Below are 24,130 nucleotides of genomic sequence, written 5' to 3' on the forward strand. Positions count from 1 at the left end.
TTACAGTTAAATCACAAAGCACTGCTGTGTATTTTTCATTTTCCCTTTTCCTTATGTCAATGAGGGCTACTGTAGCCCATGTGCTGCAATAATATAATGCATTTACTACAATTACTACAATGCAAATAATACAATTTCCTACAATTAAACGTAACTTGTTGGGGGATACCAAGAGATAACTAGGAATTTTAGCTATGGGTTCTGCAGTTAAGCATTTGGCAGTTGTTGCACAGCTCTCTGTATTTTATGGGTCTGTGTTGAACTTTCCCAATAATGTATTCTTTTGGGCAGTAGAGACGGCTGCATCATTTTGAGGGCAACCTACACTTAATCCTGTATGCAACTCTGGGCTACATGAGAAACAGTGACTTGCTTTGCCTTTGAGGAATGCCACACATACGCTTTCATAAACTTGACAGGCATATTTTACAAGGGCAAAGGCTATTCTGATAACAGAATTCTGCTTCCTGCCAACATCACCCACTAACTTCATAGAGTCCTATCTGGATCACACAACACTGTGTTCTAAGTACATAGTTTATCATCACTCTTTTTTTTTTTTTTTTTTTTTTTTTTTTTTTTTTTTAAATCATTCTAAAAGTACATAACTCATTTTAAACTCATTTTAAAATACATGTCCTTTTCTTTTTTCTTTCTTTTTATTTTCTTCTTTTTTTTTTTGGGCTACTGTTTTGAGACATTCAATATTTTCATTCCTTCTTCCTGGAGACTACTCTCAAATTTCTGTTCCCCATGTTTGTATGGGCTACTGCCATACGTTAACTTTTTCTGACACCTACTGCCAGCTCTGAATTGCTCAGTGTCTCATCCAGCTGCTTATTAATACAACAAAAAAAACTAAAGGAGAATGTTTATTTCAAAACAATTTCTCAAGTGATCCAGATCTCAGTGTACTAACAAGCTACTAAGGGTTGTTTCAATGCCTGTTTAATAAAAATGCTTCTCTGTCTCAAATTCAGATCTGCATCTGTGAGTCTGTGTGACCAAATCACACTCTGATCCTTAGAATGTGTGCAAGTAAGACTGAGGAGTCCCACTCAATGGAAATTCAAATAATCTACCCAACATGGTGAATACTAGGTTTCACAGTGCCCAAATGTATAAAAAACATTAGATTTTTCACCTACCTACAACATATATAAGCTTGGCTGAAATTACTGATTTATACTGAAAGCTGAAGTCCAGACTTATACCACATGTAAACCTTCTGAAATATCTTAACCCTCAAGTAAGTACTTTTTCTCACCTGTCTATAAGAGAGGATACCTGTTAAGAACAGACAGAAATGGGATCAAGGTGAGTAACTAAAGTAAACTTGGATATTTTACATTTGTTTCAGTCATGGGAACAGTAAAACGTATAAAGTTAATGAGTTCTAGACTTTAAAGAGCAGTTGATTAATTTGTAACAATGAGGGGTAAAACAAACCAAAAATAGTTTCTCACATTCCAGAGCTGAACCAGAGACTTTTATTTAGTGATGCTGCATTGGAAACTACCTTAGAATTGACTAACTGTATGTACGTTCCTTTTCTTTGGGTTGATGCAATTCAAACACACCACGTTCTGAACTTTAAAAATCTGTGATGTGTTTTGTTCTCCTTAAAGTTTCTGGTGCAGAGAGAGGAGGAGACAAGGGTAAAGTAGTACTAGAAAATATGATAGCAAAATTAACAGCTGCCACGTTAAAGTGTTCAAAAATCAGTGCCTGCAGTAAACTACTATCAGAAGTAACTACCAGAATAGCAAAAAAAGTGAAAAGATGAGAATCATTTTCAGTTAATATAGCAGATGCATCTTCTTTACCTGAACATTGGTTTAAATTACATAAACTCTTGGGAGTCTGAGTACAGGCTGAAGGTCTGCATAAATCATATATTTGCATGTTGAATAGGAAAAAAAAAAAAAAAAAAAAAGAGCAGGAATAAATGTAGAATTTTTTAATGGCTGTTATGCAGTTAACACTAGTTAATACTAGAAGAATACTACTTTAATAATAAATTAAATAATCAGTTTTTGGCTTTTATTCCACTGTTCCATCATACAAAGTGTTGCAGAGTATTCTAGTGCAGTGCCCTGACCTGCCACGTCCAAGTGCTGCAGCATACAGAAAGGACACCAATCTTTAAAGCAGTTTGTGACAGTCCTCATTTGGGTAATACCTGTGTTTGTCTTACTGTAATAAAGTTACACGGCTGAATTAGAGGAAGAAAAAAGAAAAAAGAACATCACTGATCTGGTGAATAGCTGGGTAACTAGACAATAGTATTTTATAACAGATTCATAGATAAGAAAATTGAGGGTACCCAACCTACAGTACTTACAAACATTTGAAATAATGTCAATTAAAAAATATATACATTTGTACACATACATTCATGAGCTGAAAAAAAGTTTCACTTGAACCTATGTTTACTGTATTATAAGGAAAAAAACCTGCCTGATTATAATTCCCAAATTAATCTTCCTTTGCTCATTCTCTTCCCAAGACTGTATTGATACCATTGTGACACACACACATTATTACCAATATATTTATACTATGTTTTATCTCACATTTTCAAGTATGATTTTTATTTACAAGGAAAGATATTAAATTTATGCAGATATATCTTGGCAGGCAGCTGATTCTCAGTCAAGTATCAATTTATATTCAGAAAAGAAATAAATGTGACAAAATTCATTCTTTAAAAAAGAAAAAAAGAAAAAAAAAAAAAAAAAAGAAGCTCAAACTGACCATATGCTTAAAACTTCTTTTTTGGCCTACTTGAAATTAAAGTAGACTGAAAAACAGGCAGGGTGAAGTGCCTGATAGAACTATTACTCTGAAAAGTGTATCTCTGAAAAGTGATTCCATTATAAGCTGCCATTTCAAAGAGCTTATTGGCAGATTATAAACATATAAGTTCATTTGATGGGACATAATTCAAACTCTAAAGTTTAAAATGTTTTTTTTTTGTTTATTTTGGTTTGTTTTTTGTTTGACTCCTGTGCATAAAAGGTCAAAGACAACATCCCAGTTAAAGACAGTTATAAGAATATATTAGTAGTTATAGGTTTTAAGAACAAATGTTAGGCATTTAAGAACAGATGTTATGTTATTATACAAGATTCATCAATAGACTGAAAGAAAAAAAAGTCATTTATCCTAGCTTATCAACATTGTTGTGTTACACAGTGATGTTTGTACTGCACGCCCTCTCTTGTAGAGAGCAGACACTTGCACAAAATACTGTAAAGATAGACTTTGCAAGAACTGACACTGGGTTTCAGGGCAGCTTGAAAGGCAGTGCTAACATACAGAACAAGCTGCAGTTTTGTAGCAATCCTGAACAGTATCAAACACAATGCAAAAGAAGAAAAAAAGAAAATGGGAGGAAAGATTGGAGAAAATATATCTGCTGTGTGATAGAATAACTTGTCACAGAGACAATTTCTAAACATGCTTCTTGCTTTCATTTACAATATACCAACTCTCCACACCACACATCTCTCTGGCAGTACAATCAAACAGCACCCAACACATCAGAGCCAACCCTGCAGTCCCTTTCCCCTGGGGACTCTCTCAGTCCTTCCCATCAGTATTGAGGGCTGGCAGGGAAGCAGAGCAGAAAGCACAGCTATGCCAGGCCTGCAGGACACACAGCTGTTGGGGTGGCAGCAGCTGGCCCTAACTGCAGAGAAGGGGCTCCTCTTTGGCACCAGGCTTCCTACCAGGGCATGTGCTAACTCTCCTGTTCAATCTGGGTAGCAGGAAAGCGATCTCACTGCTTCCCCACTGCTTTGCTGGTGCACCCTCAACTCTCTATTTGTGAAAAAGAAGACAGGAGGAAAACAGACATGCATAGGATGGAGAGCAATATGCAGGGGACAAGGGCCGCTCAGTATTGTCTAAAACAAATACTGCACTTTAACTTTTTTACTTATCCCATTAGTAGTTAAAACATTTTTACAGATAAAAGACGTATATATAAAAAAATTGAAATCATAAGGGCAATCCAATTAACTACAGGAGGAAACTACAGAGACATAAATTTGCAGTTGAGCACGAGTAGTTGAAGATAAAGTTGTAAAACACATTGATATGCAATAATGTAAAAAAGCCTATTTAATATAAATTAAAAATAATCAATTATAACTGTTTCAAGATTTAAAATGGGCGTATATCAGGGGTGGGATCTACAAACTTAGTTTCTAAGAACATAAGGCTTAAAAGTGCTTACAATTCTTACAAATGTCTCATATGTATATATAAAAATAATATATAATTGGGTCCTCAGAATTCTCACTTCAAACAGACCAGTGTTTCATATTTTTCGAAATAACTGCATCTGATGAACACCACAAATTTTACAATTACAGACATCATAAAAGGCACAAGCTAAGGCAATGAAACAGTTGAGTGATCACTTAAAAACACCCTGAAGGGTTTAGATTTCACAAGTTCACCTCTTACTTAAAACGTCCAAACTACAAACTACTGATGACATTCCTGATGACCAGAGGTCAGGAGTTGGAAAGACCTTTGCCACTGTGCACAGAGCAATAGGAGGTCAACAATACTAGCTACCAACTGCAAGGAGTGACTGAGCAGACTGGGGAACTTCTAACGTACAAAGTTAAATCACAGACCTCTGCTTCAGCATGGAGCTAAAAGAAAATGCCAAAGTGTCAGCAAGTAGGAGAGAGAGAACCGTAGGTAATAATAATAATTTGATGTGGGGAAAAAGTTCTTAACGCTTCTGTAATAACCAGAAAATCAATTTTTTTTTTCCTGAAGTTTTCTAAGCATATCAGAGCATTCATGATTCAGTGTACAAGAAGACATGGGAATAGATAATAAAATGCATGCAGTCGGTTTACCAAATGGTAAAAAAAAAACAAAAAACAACACATGAATAGAACCATTTTGTTTCAGAAACATTTTCTTTTTAAATTGTGTGGTTTACTAAAACATATTAAAACAAGGAATAGATTCATGATTTTTAGTAAGTCTTAACTCTAAAAATCCATATTACGTGAAGTTTATGATCACAATCATAATTTAGGGTTACTTCTTGGGCCAGCTCTAATAGAAAAAAACATTCTTACATAACAATCATTATTCCCCCAAATGTGTAGGTACTTACATAGCATTATGCATGCATGGTTCCTAAAGACGGCTTTAGTTCACTCAGATTTCTAAGTCAGTAAGCTTGCAACACTTGACAATTTGAGAAAAAATAAATGCAAAGAAGAATAAAGGAGGACAAAAAGAAGAGGAAACATCTGAAACTGGTGTGGCACACACATTATCCACCTTGAATAAGTTACTTTGACCATAGCAAATAAATATAAATTGAATAGTATAAATTCCATTTATGAGGTGAATTACAGTGATGTGAGAGAATTATTACATTTTATCACTGGAAATGGTATATTCGAGATTTTCAGCTCTCCAAAATGCCTGACTTTTCCTACTACTTTTCATGAGAATGCTTTGAACCTGCACATTCTGAATGCATTATGGTCATTTTTTAATTTTTATTTTTATATCTAGACGGGACAGTGACCCACAGCTTTCTTCCTGTGTAATCTCAAGTCATATTATGGGAAAGATTTAAAAACAACTGGTTTTGGTAGTATTGAAATTTCTGCATTTATACTCCTTTTCAGTACACGAACTCAGTAATGTGTGAATGCAAAAAATGGAAAATCTCTGACTATATCCAAAAGATTAATCATTATGAAAAATCTAGTTCAGTTCCATTTGGACGTATGTCCACATTTTGAAGCTCAGTTTTGGCTGAATTACCTGGCTTAAATGCTGATTGAGATGATGACAGCAATAAAAAGTCTAATAACAAATCCTGGCATTTAACTTTCCCTGGGAAAATGATCAGTCATTTTTCATCTTTGGCTTTGATCCTCCATTGGGTTCTTCCAATACAGAGCCCAGACCCAGGGAAGAAATTAATGGAGCTCCGCATTAAGTTAATGCAACTCCACAGAAATAAGCATTACTAATTCCTAATGTGAAATGGGGCCCATACACACTGTATATGTTAATGGCAAGTTGTAAAAGCTCTATGTGTTGAGGACTGGATTTCAGATCTGCTGACCTGTGGCAGCTCCCCTAGTGGGGAGGCACAAATGTGCGCTGCTATATTCTTGTACTGGATTAAATTCCAGAAATAGACAAATACTATGTGACCAGAGACAAAAGGAAATAAAAAGTTCACAAGCATAAATACCTGTCATCATGTGGTGAAATGACTAGCAGCCTCTGCTCAAGAGAGGCTCAAGCTCAGACTAATGGTAGAACAATATGAACTGGCAGAAATACATGCGAAACTTGGAAAGTGCCTCTATGCACAGTGTCCTTCCAACAAGCCAGTGCTACTGGTTTCACTCTGAGCATTTAAACTTGTAAATGAAAATAGTTTAATATAACAGTAAAAAAATCAGAACTTTAACAGGAAGTGACAGCTCCTGTGAGTAAATTTTAATATAGGTAATTCCAGGCTGATAAAAAAAACCTGGCATATCTGCACTCATTTCAGTAGAACTATGCAGACTAACATTCCTGAAAATCTGACCTGAAATTTTGAAGAACTTGAGCTACCAGGTAGTGCAGAGACAGAATTTGACAATTTCAGGGGTGTGGAAGAAGGACAGGCACTAAGGAAACAGCAACAACAAAGTTCTGAAATCTAATAAACATATAGACAGTCTGCCAGAATTTTAGTATGCTTGATTTGAGGATGTTCTAACCAAAATTTGTCATGAATGACCAGAATTTGGATAAAGTGAGTAATATGCTAAAAATAGCCTTGCACCACATGTGACCTTACCAGAACATTCCTTTACCCAAATGGAATGTACCATACATTACTACGACAGATCTAACCCTTTCTGGATTGCAAGTGATAATTTTCTCAATGATCCTCACTCCACAAAGATTTGTGAGAACACTGAAAGCACAGTTTACCTACACAGACAAACACAGAATCTGTTCTACCTGTAAATACAGACCTTCAATTGAAGCTAGAAATGTATTTACAAATATATATATATATATATATATATCTGGAAAGATAACTGATGATTAAAAGAGTTGCGTATATTTTCCCTCTGTGTAAAGTTTTGGGAACTTCTTTCTAAAGACAAAGAAAACAGAGATTTTCAGTACCAGATGTCTCGGAAGATCCCATTTGGGTTTGAGCTACTTAAATTTGCAATCATGTATTTATACATCTAACAGAGCTTCTGTTTCCCCTAGAATCTGAAAATTAACTAGCTTTGTAGCATCTTCCTTGATCTGCCACCCGTGCCCTGAGGATTAGAGACTCCACCTGAGCTTGTTTTACAAGCATAACAGAAAAAATTAATCTCTGCTGGCAGTGATCCCACTGGGATACTGATGAATAATGATATCCCTCTCTTGCTGCCCTCTCAGTCCACTAGAAAAGCCACTCTAACCCAGCAACGTGGAAACTGCTGAAACCATTCCAGCTGTGGATTAGCAGGCAGTCAAGCATCCATCTGTTCTGTGTGAAACAAGAGAAAGCAAACACACATTCTTATAGCAGAAGTATTCAAAATTAGCATCTATGACTGCATATAGTAAACACTAAGACAATCATATATGGAGGGAAAAAACAATCTATTATCTACATCTCACACTGTTTACATTTTCTTGCTGCATTGAGCAAATAACAAAAGTTAGAATTAATCTAATTAACCTAAAGAATGTTGTGTAATCAATGATTTCATACATTTAAAATAAAATGTCTTAGTATTGTATACATCAGTTGTACCTACAAAATACTTTGCAGGTATATACGTATACACTCACCAAAAAATATAACCAAATACAGCATGTACCCTCACCTTGACAAGAAAAGGATTGAAGAGACCCTGTTGTGGAAGGGATTTTAGCCATTTTATTACTTTTTAAGGTGAGATAGGAATATGTTTTCTTTCTGAAAACTAGTACTTTGAATAATCTCTCATGGCTTACTAGATTTTTCCACTGGAAGATAGAAAAGAAAGGGAATAGTAAGTTGGGATGTGGGCAACCCAAGCAAATTGGTGGCATCTTACTTGACTCTTCTAGGGGAAATAGGGCAATACTAGAATTTTTAAATTAAGTTGTATTTAAGCATTGTCTCAGGTAAAACTACTTAGAAATGTGCATGATTTCAGTTTTCACACTTGTTTCACAGGACAGTAACAGTACACCAGACTGGGAAACAGCAACGCATTACTAATACATTTTTTACTCTCACACAAAAGTATTTATCTTTTGGAAATAAAAAAAAAGCTACATAGTAAAGACCTGCAACTGCTTGTTCTCTGAAAGCAAGCTGACTATGCTGTATCAAATTTACAAATAAGTATATTACTTTTTTCAAATGCTAAGAAGTTTTGGTATTCTGATAGGAAAAATATCACTGCAGTTTCTTCAAGAATTGTTAGGAGCAAGATCGACCTAAACAACTGTGAAATAAAGCACATGTAAATACTAGGGATTCCATATGTGACCAATTTCTAAGTTGTAATAATACGTAACATCAAGATTTAAAACCGAATTCAACTTTCTGAAGGTAGCCAGATCCCATCAGAAAAAAAGAAAAAAGAAGAGAGAATGAGATAAAGAAAGAATCCAAATGTAAATAAAGAAAATACAAGTGTCAGATACTTCATTAAGGATCACTCAATAATCCTCATGTCCTTTTTTTAAAAAAACCACTATGTGAAAGGCACAGGCTATACTGCATATCAATCTTGTATGATGAAATTGTTTCAGCTACTTATCTGGAAGTTTCAGTTCCTATGAGAGAACAGGCTACAATATGAAATCTGCTTCCTTAACAGTTTTACAAGTTGGTGCAGTAACTTCTTTCCCAACAGAGAAAAACATTTGTGAGATTTTTAAACAGCAGTCAGTAAGGCTGAATTACTATCACTAAGTGCATTGATTTCTGTGAAAACAAATTCATCAGCAATATAACTGCTGTAATTTATAGTACAACAATATAATTCTAGTAAAAGCAAAACTAGTAACTAGAGACCAGTAAAAAATAAAATAAAATAAAGTAAAATAAAATATATATAATAAATTGGTGTGCAGTTGAATTGCCTGCAGCTCTAAGTAGCCAGCTAAATGGAGCTTGCTATCACTGAACTTGCACAGCAGCATATACACACCAAAGATGAACACTGATTTGCCACAGATGGCAGCCAATGTTCACATCTGCAGGACAAGACCAGCAGAAAACTCATAACCTATCCTAGCAGACAAAAAGTACTATAACTTCCTGGCTCACCAAAACAGTAACTGGGAGTTTAATAGCTTTGCTGCTATTGCTGCAACTGTATGTCCTGAATAAGGAATTTATTTCCCCATTTTTCTGACAATAACAGTTACTACCACAGCTGTCTGAAACAGTCTCATCCTACCAGCTCTCACTAACAGAGTTATATACACTTCTATAAGCCTTTATGTTACATGCTGCACTGCAACAACAACAACAACAAATAAATATAACAAGAAATCAAATACATGATATTACTTATAGATAACAGTTCTTGTCCTGAAGCCCAGTAGGATACATATGTCAGAAACCTTTAAGTTCATCTTTAAAATAGGTTTTAACTTGTGTGAGTATTGATCCAGTTTTTCAGACTGGCAAGTAGTGACAAAAATTGAATTAAGAAGATTAGAGGAGAAAGAAAGGAGATTTGTTAATCAGAACGTTATGTGTGGAGATGCGAAGGGTTTATATGTTCTGGTTTGGAATATAATTCTTACTTATTGATGCTGTAAAAATGCAAGGCTTATGCCACATTTAGTTAGCTGCCAGTAGTGGAGACTGTCATCTTGATTTACCAACTGATTGTGCTCTTCTGGGAAGGAGGGCAGCATACAATGTTTTCAAACTGAAAATCAAACAATCACTTGAAAAGACAAAAATAAGAAACTGTTGTGCCATTATGTTACAAAAATAATTAAATTCAAGTACTACAATATTCAAAACTGCTCCACCTACTGGGATTACAAAAAAACAAACAAAAAAAGAAAACAAAAACAACAACAACAAAAATAACAAAAACCAAGACAAATTTCACTCTGCTAAATACAGTATGTTTGGAACACAGTGGATAAGGTTAGAGAAATTTAGATGGCATTTAAATTCACTATAGAGTTTTGTTCTGTTGCTGTCATGAAACCAAACACAATTTTCTAACTATCTCATCTAACACAGTCGTACTCTCTGGATGTTCTCAGTGCATGAGTAGTGAAGCGTAAATATTTTTAAATATTAAACTACAGACAATACAGACTGTATGAAAGTTATGCAAGTGGTCCTGTAAATGACTGTGTTTAAGATGAAATTTATGCAATTGAACAGCCCTTGACAGGGCTTTATTGTAAAGAAAATATTTAATGGTTAGAGGTAACAGTTTTCTACTGCTATCAGAAATCATGCTAAATGGCTGAGGCCCATTCCTGGTCATACTGTGGCCACAGTAGTCATGCTCATATTACTGATGATGCATAATATATGGGAAATCAAATATGTAAGTTGCCTAAAAGCTAGAATGTAATATAATTGCCTTTCATTTGATATAAAGTTTGTGATGAAGTATCTCTATTCTCAACAATTAAATACCATATTTTAAAAGATCACTGTAATGAATATCGTCTTGTTCTTTTATGCCATGAAGAAAAAAAACCATTATAGCATAAACATATGTTCAATGTAACATTTTATGTAATACATAAAACAGGAAATGACTGACTTAGAAAAATCAACCTGATTTTTTTTTCCATTTTTTCCTGAAAAGTTTCATAGAGCAGAAAAAACAGTTTTATATAGTATTTCAAAACAATGCAAAATCAATGTCTCTGGCATGGCTTACAGAGTAGTATTACACAAAACAGTTCACAGGAGCTTGCTCTTGGACAATGTTTTTGTAACTTACTAATTTGTCATGGCATCTAACTGAAAAACGGTTGCAATACAGTTCATCCCTGAATCAAAAAAAAACCTTTGTGGCCTCTTCATAGAATCATAGAGTCATAGAATCACAAGGTTGGAAACAACCTGTAAGATCACCCAGTCCAACTGTCTCCTCATCACCATTGCCACCACTAGTACTAAACCATATCACACGGCACGTCATCCAGACATAGGAAACGACAGCTTAAAGACAGAATTCTGCTTAGAAAGTAAAACTGTTTTATACAGAGAGGGTAAGAATTTAGAGATACCTGAACGTTTCCCTGATTAGAATAGGATGCAACAATATTAATGAATAGAAAATAAAGCTACAGATTAGTTATTTATAATCTTATAGTAACAGAAATGAAAGACAGATAAGGCATTTATAGCTCCACTCTTCTGTTATCTATGCATCTGAGATGAAGGGTCCTAATTTCATGAACCTGCTCCTTCCACTTTCCAAATCTTTTACTTCAGCGATGCCAAATTTTTGGAGTTTCAAAATACTAACAGAAGTCACTGTATCAAAGGTATTTCAGATATCAGATAAAAATGTAGGAAAGCGGTATGTGGATACCTGACCACATTTATAATACAGACAGGAAGATATCTATGCCCCATTACAACACAAATACCAAGCAGTTCTGTCTCTAAGCAATCCCGTTAGAAGGAAGACAGTCTCTTATAGTCAGTCTACATGAAAGACATGACAATAAGCACAAGGGGACCAACCAGTTTCATCTTTTAGATAGAATACAAAAACAGAAACAAGGAGGTATTGAAAGATGCTATCTCCTTCACTGCATGGTACAAACAGAAATTACAAAGTATTTGCTCAATACATAAGAATATTAGCCAGATAATCAAGTAAGAGTAGCAGCAAAACAAAAAGATTCTGAAGCTAGTGGATCTAATGAACATAGTTCTAATTCATCACCAAGACAGACATCCTTTTTTCAAAATATAACAAACCACATTTGATTTCAAAAAAATTTGTGCTGATTGCTACTTTAGTACAGGAAATAACAAAAATTACTCCAAAGTATCTTCCATTGATTTTTCAACTTGATCTTTGTTTTAACATCTGCACCTAACTTATAGAATAAGAGAAGACAGTTTTTATGTACCTCAGGCAACTCCAGCCTGCCAGTAATAATTCAAAAAACACTTTCTCTTCAATAACAATTCAAGAAGTACCGTAACTCAACAATGATTACTCTTACTACTGCTATCTAAGACTACTATGTTTAGATTACTATTGCCTGAAGCACAGCTAGGAAAGTTTTAAAGAAAATTCTATGGAAAAGCATCAAACATTATTTCTCAGAAAAAAACTTACTGGCTCAAAACAAATCAGTTACAAAAGTAACTGAATCTGAACTTTACCTGCAAACCCAAAACAGGTCAAAAATCTCAAGTATAGATTTACTGAAAGACAGTAAAGCATAAGAGAAGGGTACCTCATTTATCTGCATCACTTATTACTGTATAATTCTAAAATGCCTGCAGGGTAGTTGCCATATGCCATTTTCCTGTTTATGAAAAGGAAGTATCAAAACCCAACCACAATGAAAAAGAATCAACACATCTGATCTTGCAAAACACTACCAGATGACCAAATGAAAAGATAAATTAAAGATAGAGAAAAGAAAGGATACTGGAGAAGACTATGAATGGTGTTGACTACTAAATGGAAACAAATCTTACCATCAAGTGACTGTTTTGAAAAACTCATCAGTAGTGGAAACAGAATGACTAAAAACTATATTTTCATGTAAGTAGCAAAGCTTCGGTGACAATTCATTCCTACATAATCCATAATTCTCTCATTAGTATTACAGGATAACAATCTGAAACTCAAAATCCCTTAATCACGCTCAGATTGAAATCTTTAATGTGATCACAATTTTCTGAATTCTTGAATGCAATTTCACTTTTTTCCTGCTTTTGATTTAAACAAACTGTTGCGCCCTTTCAAGATACACACTGACAATTCAGCAAAAAAAATCCACAATATTAGGATTTTGTTTTTTATAGTTGGATACTTCTGCCTTCCCAGTATACATCATGGCAACTGGTAAATGTCTGAAAGTTTGCAAGATCATGAGCAATGCCATACATCATGTTTACAAAATCCTGCAACTACATTTGAGAAATTTTTTGGACAGTTATTTTCAAACAATACCGTCCAAAATTCAAAACTTTAAGACTGACTGATAATTGGAATAATCACAATTATAACATGTTTTGCAACAAGAAGCCTTTTTTTTTTTTTTTTTTTTAATAACTACAGCTTTCAGTTTCATCATCATTAAGAGATTCTTCAAATTACTTTTTAAATATCCTTTTCCCTCAGGATTTTCACTTATATCTAATTAGACTACTTACCCCATGCCATGTAATTCCCCATTGCCAAAACTGCTAAATGCTTCAATGAGAAGGAGGAGGGCACCAGTGGAGCAAGGCAGATGTAATGTCATTGGTTAACAATAGAGGTGTGAAGCAACTGCCATAATTATAAAACTCATTAATTCACAGTGTTTAGTGGGAAAAAAAAAATCCTTGGCAATAAACTCTGCTGAAATAGCGATTCCTTTCAGCACTACATTGAATTGAAAAAAAACACTTCCAATTTACACCTTTAACAAGAACGAACACTAATTCCAGCAGTAATTATGAAAATCAACATCTGCATAAAAAGGAAAAACTGTCAGCTATAATGGCATCCAGTATTCACACATGCTTGTCATCTTTCAAATCGACACATTTGGCACGCTTGACCCCTAACTGATTTTTAGTTTCATTCCTCTTAAGATTGTAAACAGACAAGTCATAAGATTACTTTTCCAGAAAAACAAAAACAAAACCCAACAAATTACAACACAAAAAGATCTAATACATTTTACACTTTAAAATTTCTGCCCAACACTAAGGTCTGAGCTTTTGTCTGCAATATTAGCTATTTTTATTTGTGCTTTATAGATAAGCTATATAGGTAAGCTGTTTACATGGATGAGGAGTCCTGGCATAAGATGGACAGCACTATGATCTGCCTGTATCATTCATCTTCCTTATGCTACTTGTTAGCTTACACAGTGTCATGAAACATCCCTCCATCTCTGCTAATCCTATTCTCAATCCTATTCCCTCTCCAAATATTTCTGAAAAAAAAAAAAAAAAAGTTTCTATGTGTAGACAATTTTCTCTAGAGAGAAAAAGATACTTTAAAAAGACAGCAGCTGGAGTAAAGCCCTCATGTTGAATACTGAATATTGTGTTATTTAACCTGTGATCCCTGTGGATATTTCTTCTTTAAAATTCAGTCATTTTACACATAGAATATACGGGAAACATAGAAGACTACCATTTTGTTTTCAGCTGAATATACTGTATGTAATTTCATAGAACTTACAATGTTTTCTGACAACAGAAGAACAGATACTGCAGGGTCAGTGACAGTAACTCCCCTATTTAGATTGTCTAACACTTTCCATTACAAAAGATTACTGTGGCCTTTATTTCTGAGCTGTAACACTCCGAATATTTGCAGCAGGCGATTTAAAGTTGTCTGGAAGAAAGTCCTTCTACTAGAAAAGTGGCTTTCCTAGTGTCAAAAAATGCTGATTGGGTTTTGTAATGTAAACTGTTGAATAGCACTACTTTTTTTTTTTTCTGCTTGTATTTCTCCTCAGAAAAGTTTTGGCAGTGTGTCAAAACCATAAACATACAAGTAACACACATAAATGGGACTCCTGTCTTGGAGGTCAACATTTGGAAATACGGGTATTAAAGAATTCAGGCCACTGGTATAATATATGTAATACAGCTGAGTCTTTAATCGTATATGGGCAGAAATACATTTTAGGTTTTCCTGGATAGTGTTGTGGTACTTCTTCCTTCCAAATATATGCTTGTACAAATGGAATTATGCCATCTTGAAATAGAAGATTTTGTAGCTATCCAAGCGTAAACTCTTAAAAATATGTAAAATATGATTCCTTTATGATGATATGTAACATTATCATGTTACTCTGTACTCTGTACCTCTGAATTTGTACCCTGAGACCTTTTGCCTTGCATTGCACTTTGTTACTAAACAGTCACTAGAATAATCAACTGAGAAGGCACTATTGGCGGAGTAAGACATCAGGAAATGTGAGGTGCCTGGGAGACTGAAAGAAAAGCAGTACAGGATATGGACCTTCCTCAAATGTCCCCAGACTTATGAAAGCTGCTCTATCTTCCACATTATGCTCTATATTCCACAAATATGAGATGATGATATGCAGTTATTACTCTGGGATTTTGGTATTCTACCAAACCTAAAACAAACAAATACTGGATTTGTACATGTCCTGAAGATTACAAATAGACAGAAAAGAAACAGGCGTGCAGAATAATTTTGACATACTGATTCAACAAAGTACCTAAAGCATCAAAAATGATTCAGTTATATTACTCAAAACAATGATAACAACATCAACAAAGAAATTACAAATCATGCAAGAAAGGCTATTCTTAATTTTAGGATGTCTTTTCATACACTTCTAAGTGTCTTTAAGAGTCATCAGTTACATAGACATAAATTAACAAAATATCATCACTTACTGTCAGAATTAAGAGCAATTCTTCAACACTGCTTTCAGGTTTCAGCTGATCTTTGAACATCCCAATAGTTGGATGCTTCAAATAGTAATAGGAAGCAATGCGGCCATACGTCAGAGGTTCAATACTGCGGTTATCCTGTTAGGAGAGTAATCAAATATATATACTTTTTACATAGTTCAACACTATGCATAGTAACTAAAAAACAGATATTTTAAGACTACTTTATAGGTGAGAACAGTAAAAATGGCTTACCATCATAATTTAGCTGCCAACCTGATTAAACTGAGATTTCAATTAAGTCTTAGAATTAGCTCCAAAGAGAAACTAACCCTTCAAATAAGAAGCATACATCCAGTTGTTCCCAATTTTTAGGAACATGAATCTTAATGAACATAGTGGTCTTACCTCCCCAATTTCAATACAGTAGGAACATTCCAAATCAAAGAGGGATTTCTCAACAAGGCTTGAGAGGTATTTGTTCATAGTGTCATGGCTCACATTGTCCAAGTTATAGTAACTAGAAGAATTGAAAACAGATGCATCACACAAGTACTTATAACACACTGAAAATTTTAAACAATAACATATTGTAGGAAAACTTACAAGGCTGCTATAATACATACACACACTTGGAGCAAGAAACATGCACATTAAACAATTAAACGCAGAACTATTCCCTGATATAGTCTAACATGAAATTCATGATACTTAAATAGATTGTGTAAATAACGAAAATAATAATACAATATACATATGGAAATATAGTAATTTATCTGTTTATTAATAGAAAGGTTGATACAAACAGAACTGGACTGGCTACATTTTATTAATGGGAAAATTTTCTTCATTGCATAAGTATAATTTCCTGATTATGTAAGCTTGAAAATGAATAAGCAATACTAAAACTCTTTAATTTAAAGAAAAAAGAAGAAATCCCACCCAGGGTAGCAAATGTCCTTATATTCCTGGAACTCTGAAAATAAAAGCTGGGCATATAGTAAAATCTCTTGAAAAAGTAAACCTACACAAATCCAAACGTTAATACTTGTTTTATATTTCTGTTTCATTTTATTGTCAACGTTAAAATTACTTAATTACTAATATTATGGAATTGGGTATTTGTCAATGTGTTCATTTGACATGTTGTTTTGCAGGTGAAAACATTGGGGCAAACTATATGTACTAACAATGTTTCCTTGTTATCTGCATTAGGGAAAAAAGTTTATAAAATGTGTTATAACATTCCTAGTTTATAAGAAAAAAACAATGTGACCAAAGTCAGTGCACCTTAACAGTAGAACTTAAGGTATAAGATTCTTACTCACACAGACAAGCACAATTTCAGGGAGAGCTATTACCCTGGAATCCACAGATAAAAACGTAATAAGACCTAGAGCATTAGCTCCAACAAAGGCAGAAATTCAGAAAGCAACTTTTAAACTCAAACTAAAACCTCGCATGCTCAGAAAGTTTCAAAATACTGAATTTAAGAAATGTAAGTACATTGTGCAATTTCAAAGAAGAAATTAAAAAAAAATATATCGATGATCTATTGGATTATTAAAAAGCACAGTAGAAAGCTTGTCCCTGCTCATTTAATTCTGAAAGTTACTCAACTGTCACACAGACTACTGACACTGTTGCAATGGTGAAAGATGCTCCTTTGTTCCTACTGGCTGCTTTACTGTTTCCTACTGTTTCCATTGTGCACTCAGCATCTCCACTGGAAACAATGCTACACGCTGTAATGAAGATCAGCTTCTTTCAGTGCTATTTTGTGCAGGTGTACAACAGGCTGTATAACAGCGTGTTGAGATTCATTTCAGTTGATTTCACATAGTTATATTTATACCTGAGTTAGTCTTTTTAACTCTCCTTACTGTCAGTAGAGAGAAGCATGCACTTAGAGAATGCTATTCGTCTGAGGTATTTCAGATTTCTGCTTTAGGATGAGGTGGAATGTGATCACTGGCTCAAAAAGGGAGTTTAGATTATCAATTCAGTGGTTGATGCTGTATTTGGGGCAGAAGAATCCCATTCCTTGATTAAAGCTCTATTCCCTTTACTGTAATGCTGCTTTTAGCAAATTTCATAAGAGTGAATTATGATTTAAATACCAGAAACACCCTTCCATGACTGGTTTTCAATATAACCTGACAAACAATAGCATTTTCTTAACAGATTTTAACTTTCCTTTATCTAATTTTGGAATAGCAGTAACATAACTGAAAAAAAGCTGCGTGCTAAGTAGCAATACAGTTATTTGTGTTTCTTTTCTTCCTTTCTTGTTAATTTTCAATTATGGGGTTAATTCACTGAATGTTCACTTTTCATTGAATGAAGTTGGAATAAAACACTACTACAATTAAAAAATTATTAAAAATCTGTTCTGCAGAGACAGTCAGATATATTAGACAGCAAAATATCTACTTGACAGTGGAGTATTCACTTTGTGGTATTTTATGTACGATGATCTTAAATATTTACATCACAGTTGCTGTTCAAAACAAAACAAGTGACTACATTGACTAAAAAGTTTTATATGATAAACAACCACATATTTCTTGATCTTATGCAGAGAAAACTTATTTGCAGCAAAAGTAATTAATTTCAGCAACTTAATTTTCTCGAAAGTCACAACATTTTCTGAAGTAAAATAACAATGACATAAAAAGGTCACTTGCAGTTTTTCTCCCCCCTACATTTTAGCAAAAAAACCATAATAAACTCTGTTTATTAATAGAAGTCACTCTGTATCATTTTGTTTACCCTCTGAAAGCAATCCAAACAAATTAACTTCATACACTGCTTGCGAGTGTGGAAAGATTTTCTGTTTTATAGGTGTAAAACACTAAAAATTCATTAGTATTTTTCTCCAAATTGAATCTAGCACTACTTAAATGACTAAGGCACTTCGTTGTCATGATATTTTAGACTTTCACTGTATTGTTTGCAGTATCACAATACTGATTATGAATACTGATAAAATTAGGGAAGAGTTTTGGGCAATATAATGAAATGATTTGTTACAATTGTAATTTCAGACACTAATTCAAGGAGATTTTATCCTGTAGTCTAATTTTCAATACTGCATTTTGAAGACTTACTGATAGAATGCATTATAAAGCCTTTTAAAACTGCATTAATGTAAAATTTGCTGATTTTTGATAAATTATTGTCAGATGTAAATATCTAGATGCCTAGTGCAAACAAAACAATGTGAAGAAAAATCTTAAATTATTTGTAATCTTGAGTGAAGTGGAATCGGTGTGTTTTAACTACTATCTATAACTATCTACAACTATATATAATTTTGAGTGCATCCACAGAAGCTTCTTGGTCACACAGCACAATTTCCCTTAATACAAAGCAGAGCCATTTATCTAGAAAAACTATGCTAAAATCATTGGCAAAAACAGAGATACTGTGTATCATAATTGTGATTAGATGGTATTTTGAATGTGCTGGAATAAAAGCAAGTAGAATTTTGCACGTTGGTATTCTCCAAATAGAAATACTGCTTTGTATGTAAGTTCCTCTAGGAAGCTATATTACCTAACTATTTAATTACAGATAAAGAATAAAAACAATGCAGTTTCATGCTCACTGCATTGAATCATCTAGTCATTATTTTCCCTTTGCTATAAACAGACAGCCTACCTTTTTATCAGCACACCATTTCATTTATTTCACAGTGAAGCCCAGTTTCACAATAATTGACTTGTCAGAAGCTCTAATTTATGAGGCTGGGCTCTGTAAGCCTTCTCCTATATTGGACTCAACCTGCACACAAGCAGGGTTGAATATTTACAATGCTGTTAACAGGTGCTGAGTTGTTTAATGATTCTAATAGCCAGAAGCGTACTGAGAAAGCCAGCGGGATCACAATTACAGGCTGTTTGAACACAACAATTACTCGTCCCCTGAGAGGTGTGAAAGTCAAAGGCAGTTTTATCCTAACAACATCTAGCACATGGGCTAGACAGGCTAACTTCCATTAGTAGTCCATTGGGAAAAAGCAATAACAAACCCCTAGGTATCATAAGAATTTACAAAGTATGTAAAATATAAGTGATCAAAAACTTCTACAAAATAATACATTTAATATTCCCAAACCTTGTAAAGATTTGTAAGAACAACAAACAATGAAACATAAACTTATTTCTCTAATCTAAGGAAGTGTGGAATTTCATCAGCTGAAAAAGATAGAAACATGTAGGAACATAAAATATAGATGAAGTTACAAAAAACATTTAGGACTTAATGTGAATGATGGCAATCATTTCCTGTTTAGCTTATGTAAACCTGACCTGAGATCTCTCTGGGAAATTTTTCATCAGCCTTGAAATGATCCTGCTATAACTGTCAGTGCTGTGAAGTCATTTGTTACAGCGCCATGTTTTTTATGTTCAGATTATACGCTAGTAATAGGGACACACATAATGAAAATCAGTGGCAGAGTCAGCCAAAAATATTAAAAGAAAAAAGAAACTTGCTAGTTGGAAGGCCATGGGAAACAAAAGCATTGAAGACTGCATTCACATGACTTCCAGAATGTGTGCTTTCTGATGCTACAGTCCTGAAAGATGAACTTTGTTATGAAAAAGCATGGGAGAAACAGATAGTTGCTTTCATAAAAATCTTTTCTGAAGTTCCCAGTTGTGTTTAATCTCATTAGCTTGTGGCCTTTGGTGGCTGCAACATCTAAAATGGCACCATGCAAATGGTACTGAGTAGATGTCTGAGTAGATGACTGACAGACTTTCATAGGTGGAGCCATGTGGCAATGTACCAAGCCATTTTGCTATTAAGGCATCACTGACTGTCTGCTGTCTGAGACTGGCTTGCTAAAATGCATCAGAGCATGCAGAAATACCACAGCTGGTAATCTCCATCTGTATTTTACTTGTACACATTAATTTATTGCATTCATATATTTGCTTTAGCAAATATTTTTCTTTTCATTTTTTCTTTTCATCTTAGTTAATTTAACTTTCTTCAGTAATCCAGCTTCTGATATAATTCCAAACAAGTCCTACAAGTCTGTGCTTTTGTCACTGTATCCTGTACAAATCATTCTACTCTGAGTGGATGAATATGATTTCACTTGTATACCAGAAACTATTATGGAACAATGTTAATCATCATTTTTATGCTGCTGTTTTATTCATATTACAAGGATTGCTCTGAAATTAGTGTCTCCTATTTCATTATGCTGGCCCATGAAATCAGTGGCAGATGATGGTAGTATGGCAGTAGGAGTTGAACCTTCCCACCAAAACTCCATTACATTTTGTTGCAGTGCAACTGATGTCAGCAGCACAGGAAGCAAAGGCATGGCATTGAGTCCCACTCTGTTGAAAAAATTGCATCCATCAACATTCATTGACAGTTGTGGAATGTTTATGGAGACCAAACAGTAGACGTCTGCACAGTGAGGTGGTAGGTACTGTATTTCAGCAGTGGCATCAGCAATGTGAAAGACACGCCATGTACTGAGAGGTCATGTGCAACTGTCATACCACAGAGTGTCTGAATCAGCTCATCTACACAAATCACCAGATTATGGCAAGGGAACTGCACACAGAGCTGAATATTGGCTTCAGAGTATTAGAAATGATAGTGCCAACATTGAAATATTGCAAAGTTTGGGTCAGGTGGTTCCCAAAAATACACAGAAGCAGAAAGAACATAGTATGCAAGTTTGTCAGGACCTACTGAAGCAATACAAGGCTGAAGGTGACTGTTTCTTGGATGGACACTTTCCATCATTATGATGAAAAGATGAGATATGGTGCCACCAGTACTAGTGAGTGTCAAAACAGCAGTCCATAGAGTGGTGATATGTGAACACTCCAACAAAGAAAAAGTTCAAGATGCAGCCTCATAAGGTAAAACAATGTGCACCGTCTTTTTGGGTAGGAATGAGGTGTTCCTTCTGGATTTCATGGAACCCAGACAACCCATCAACTCTGATCACTAAATCACAATGCTGACTAAGCTAAAGGATTGAACTTCCAGAGCCAGGCCAGAGAAGACAACCTTTCTCTTGTAACACAACAATGCCAGGCCTCTCATCAGTTTAAAGACCAAGGAATGCATTGCCACTCCTGGCTGGACTTTTCTATCACATCCACTGTAGAGTCTGGATTTGGTGCCTTCTGATTTCCTCTTTCTGAGCCAATGAAAAATTGATTGCATATTTTCCTAGCAACAACACCATCATAACAGATGTGAACAGGTCAGCTCTGCTGGTGCAGATTTTTATGAGTGCGGCATACAGGCTCTTGTTCACTGCTGGTGAAAATGCATAGCTAATGTTATAAAATAGAGTTCTGTAGCTGAGAATTTGCTATTTCAAATAGTGTTATGCTCTTTGTATCTATTATAGTTTTCACTGAAATAAATAGGAGGCATTAATTTTGGAGCAATGTGTACTGGAAAAGCTCAGCTAATTATAGTGAGGAAAGAAAATTTAAAGTAAAATATACATGTATGATTAGTGATAAAAGCATCAGTCTGAGATAATTTCTTTTAATTATAGTTCATGCTACATTCCTCTGCATAAATAATAAAGGACTATGACAAAGTGAAAAACATTAATAATAACTGCCAGAATTAATATTTCTTTCAGAAATATTGTCAGAAATATTGTTGTCAGCTGGAATTTGCACAGAAAATTAATTTTGCAAGTGCGTATCTATACATACACACACATATAAAAATACATAAAAACCCACATATTCTAAGAGTGGTATGACGTATGTTCTCAGAACATCTAAAAATTAACATTCCAGATGAAAGCTGATTCTGCCTAGCTTAACATATGTTGTAAATTTCTATTTCCCTTTTACTGCGTATGTATCTGGAAAATATAACCTGATTTACAGAAAACGTTTTCCTATTGCAATTTTTCTTTTGTAGAACGTTGCAGATTACAATCTTTTATAAGGGTAAAAGAATGAAACAGTCAAGAAATTCCAGTCAAGGAAAGAAGATATATCTAAGTCTTCAGTCTGCTAGTTACGACAGATGAGTCTCTCAAAATAGACCCTTTCAAAGAACAAGGCACTTAGTTGATCAATCTTTAAACATGATCTTGACTAAGTAGAGAACATAAAGGTTAAAGTTGCATGTGGAGAGAAGAACACATTATAGTTCTTGACTGAAATACTACGGAAACTCAGACTTAAACTGCAAATTCAAAAGTCTCTACACAGCTTTGGGGAAGTGAAAAAAAAAAGCCCTTCGTATACCGAAATTGATATACTTTGCTAAGTATTATTTGGACTTCTTTTTTGCACATCATCTTTTGAGCATGAGCACATACATGGGTATTCAGCATGTCCCAAATCAGTAGCTTAACCACTCCTCTTAACTATACATTTCACAGACTGCAGGATACGGAGATTCATCAGATAGGAAAACTAAACCAGTCTGATGAAAAAAAAAGTACTGTAACATGCAAAGATTTTTTTAACAACACTATTTATAAAGCTGTTATTACTTTGTTAAGACTAACAAAGTATCTCATGTGCCACAAAAAACATGTTAATTATTTACATCTTTAGAAGAAACTGGCAGCTTAGAGCAAAAGGATACTTTGATGTTTATCTTACTGTAAAAGTAGATTAATATTATTTAAATAATATAATTCAAATTACTTAAATTGTAAGTAAGGCACTTGATGGTACTGGTTTGGAACAGAATGATCCTAGATTTGTTTATGCAGTTTAATATACACTTAGCTTAAACTGGCAGTAAATAAGATTATAAATCTTTTGCATATTACCTAAGACCATTATTTCGGAGATTTACAGCATCACATGCAATGCCTTTCATGCCAAAGAATCCCAAGGCAATTTACCAATCATGCATATGGGAATTACTTATTTACCACTAAGGTACAGTCAGTCACCTGCTGGCTGGAAAATAACTTGTTTCACGATGGAGAGAATGTCAACATTCCGAGGAGCTACTGTGTAAGTACCCAAAACAAAATGTCGTCATTGTGAAAAAATAACCTCCTAAAGCTCTGAACTATTAAGGATCATAAATGGTTCTTGTCTGATATTATCAAGTATTTCATGTATTCATTTATGGCACAGTAAAAACCATTACTGCACTGCAATTATTGCTATAAGTTATCTTAACCAGCACTGACTTCATAAAACTCTTCAGTTTTCTTTTGATGTATCTCATTCAAACACTGATTCAATTAAAATACTACGTATAGCATGTAGGTCCAGGAATGCTACTAACTGGCAAGTTTAGTAAATTTGGATGAAACTTTGTAGTAATTATTAACACATCAAAGAAAGGAAAAGTGTGTACATCCATTGCATTTGTGCTTGGTATCTAGAAATGACCTCTCTGGCAGAGTCAATAATGTCCTTCATTTTTGTCTCTGCATGACTGAGTACAAAAGGAATGCTGAGTACTTCTGTGTGGATGAGACGTTGGGGAAAGCAAAAGAACTTGTGAACTGTTCCAACCTGGTTGTGTGGTATT

The 24,130-nt window shown here is 34.4% G+C and overlaps 1 protein-coding gene across 3 annotated transcripts in view; it reads right to left on the bottom strand.

Annotated features, from left to right (window-relative positions):
- Nucleotides 1-24,130, bottom strand: part of ASCC3 (activating signal cointegrator 1 complex subunit 3) — a 257,468-nt gene that overhangs the window by 24,694 nt on the left and 208,644 nt on the right. For all 3 annotated transcript variants that reach the window (XM_052685015.1, XM_052685110.1, XM_052685166.1), the window contains exons 35-36: nucleotides 16,025-16,136; nucleotides 15,620-15,754 (exon numbers count right to left, since the gene is read on the bottom strand). In XM_052685015.1, the coding sequence (XP_052540975.1) occupies nucleotides 15,620-15,754; nucleotides 16,025-16,136 (247 nt within the window). The remainder of the gene's footprint in view (nucleotides 1-15,619; nucleotides 15,755-16,024; nucleotides 16,137-24,130) is intronic.

Source organism: Tympanuchus pallidicinctus, unplaced genomic scaffold (assembly GCF_026119805.1).
Source record: "Tympanuchus pallidicinctus isolate F22 unplaced genomic scaffold, pur_lepc_1.0 scaffold1, whole genome shotgun sequence".
NCBI lineage: Eukaryota > Metazoa > Chordata > Aves > Galliformes > Phasianidae > Tympanuchus > Tympanuchus pallidicinctus.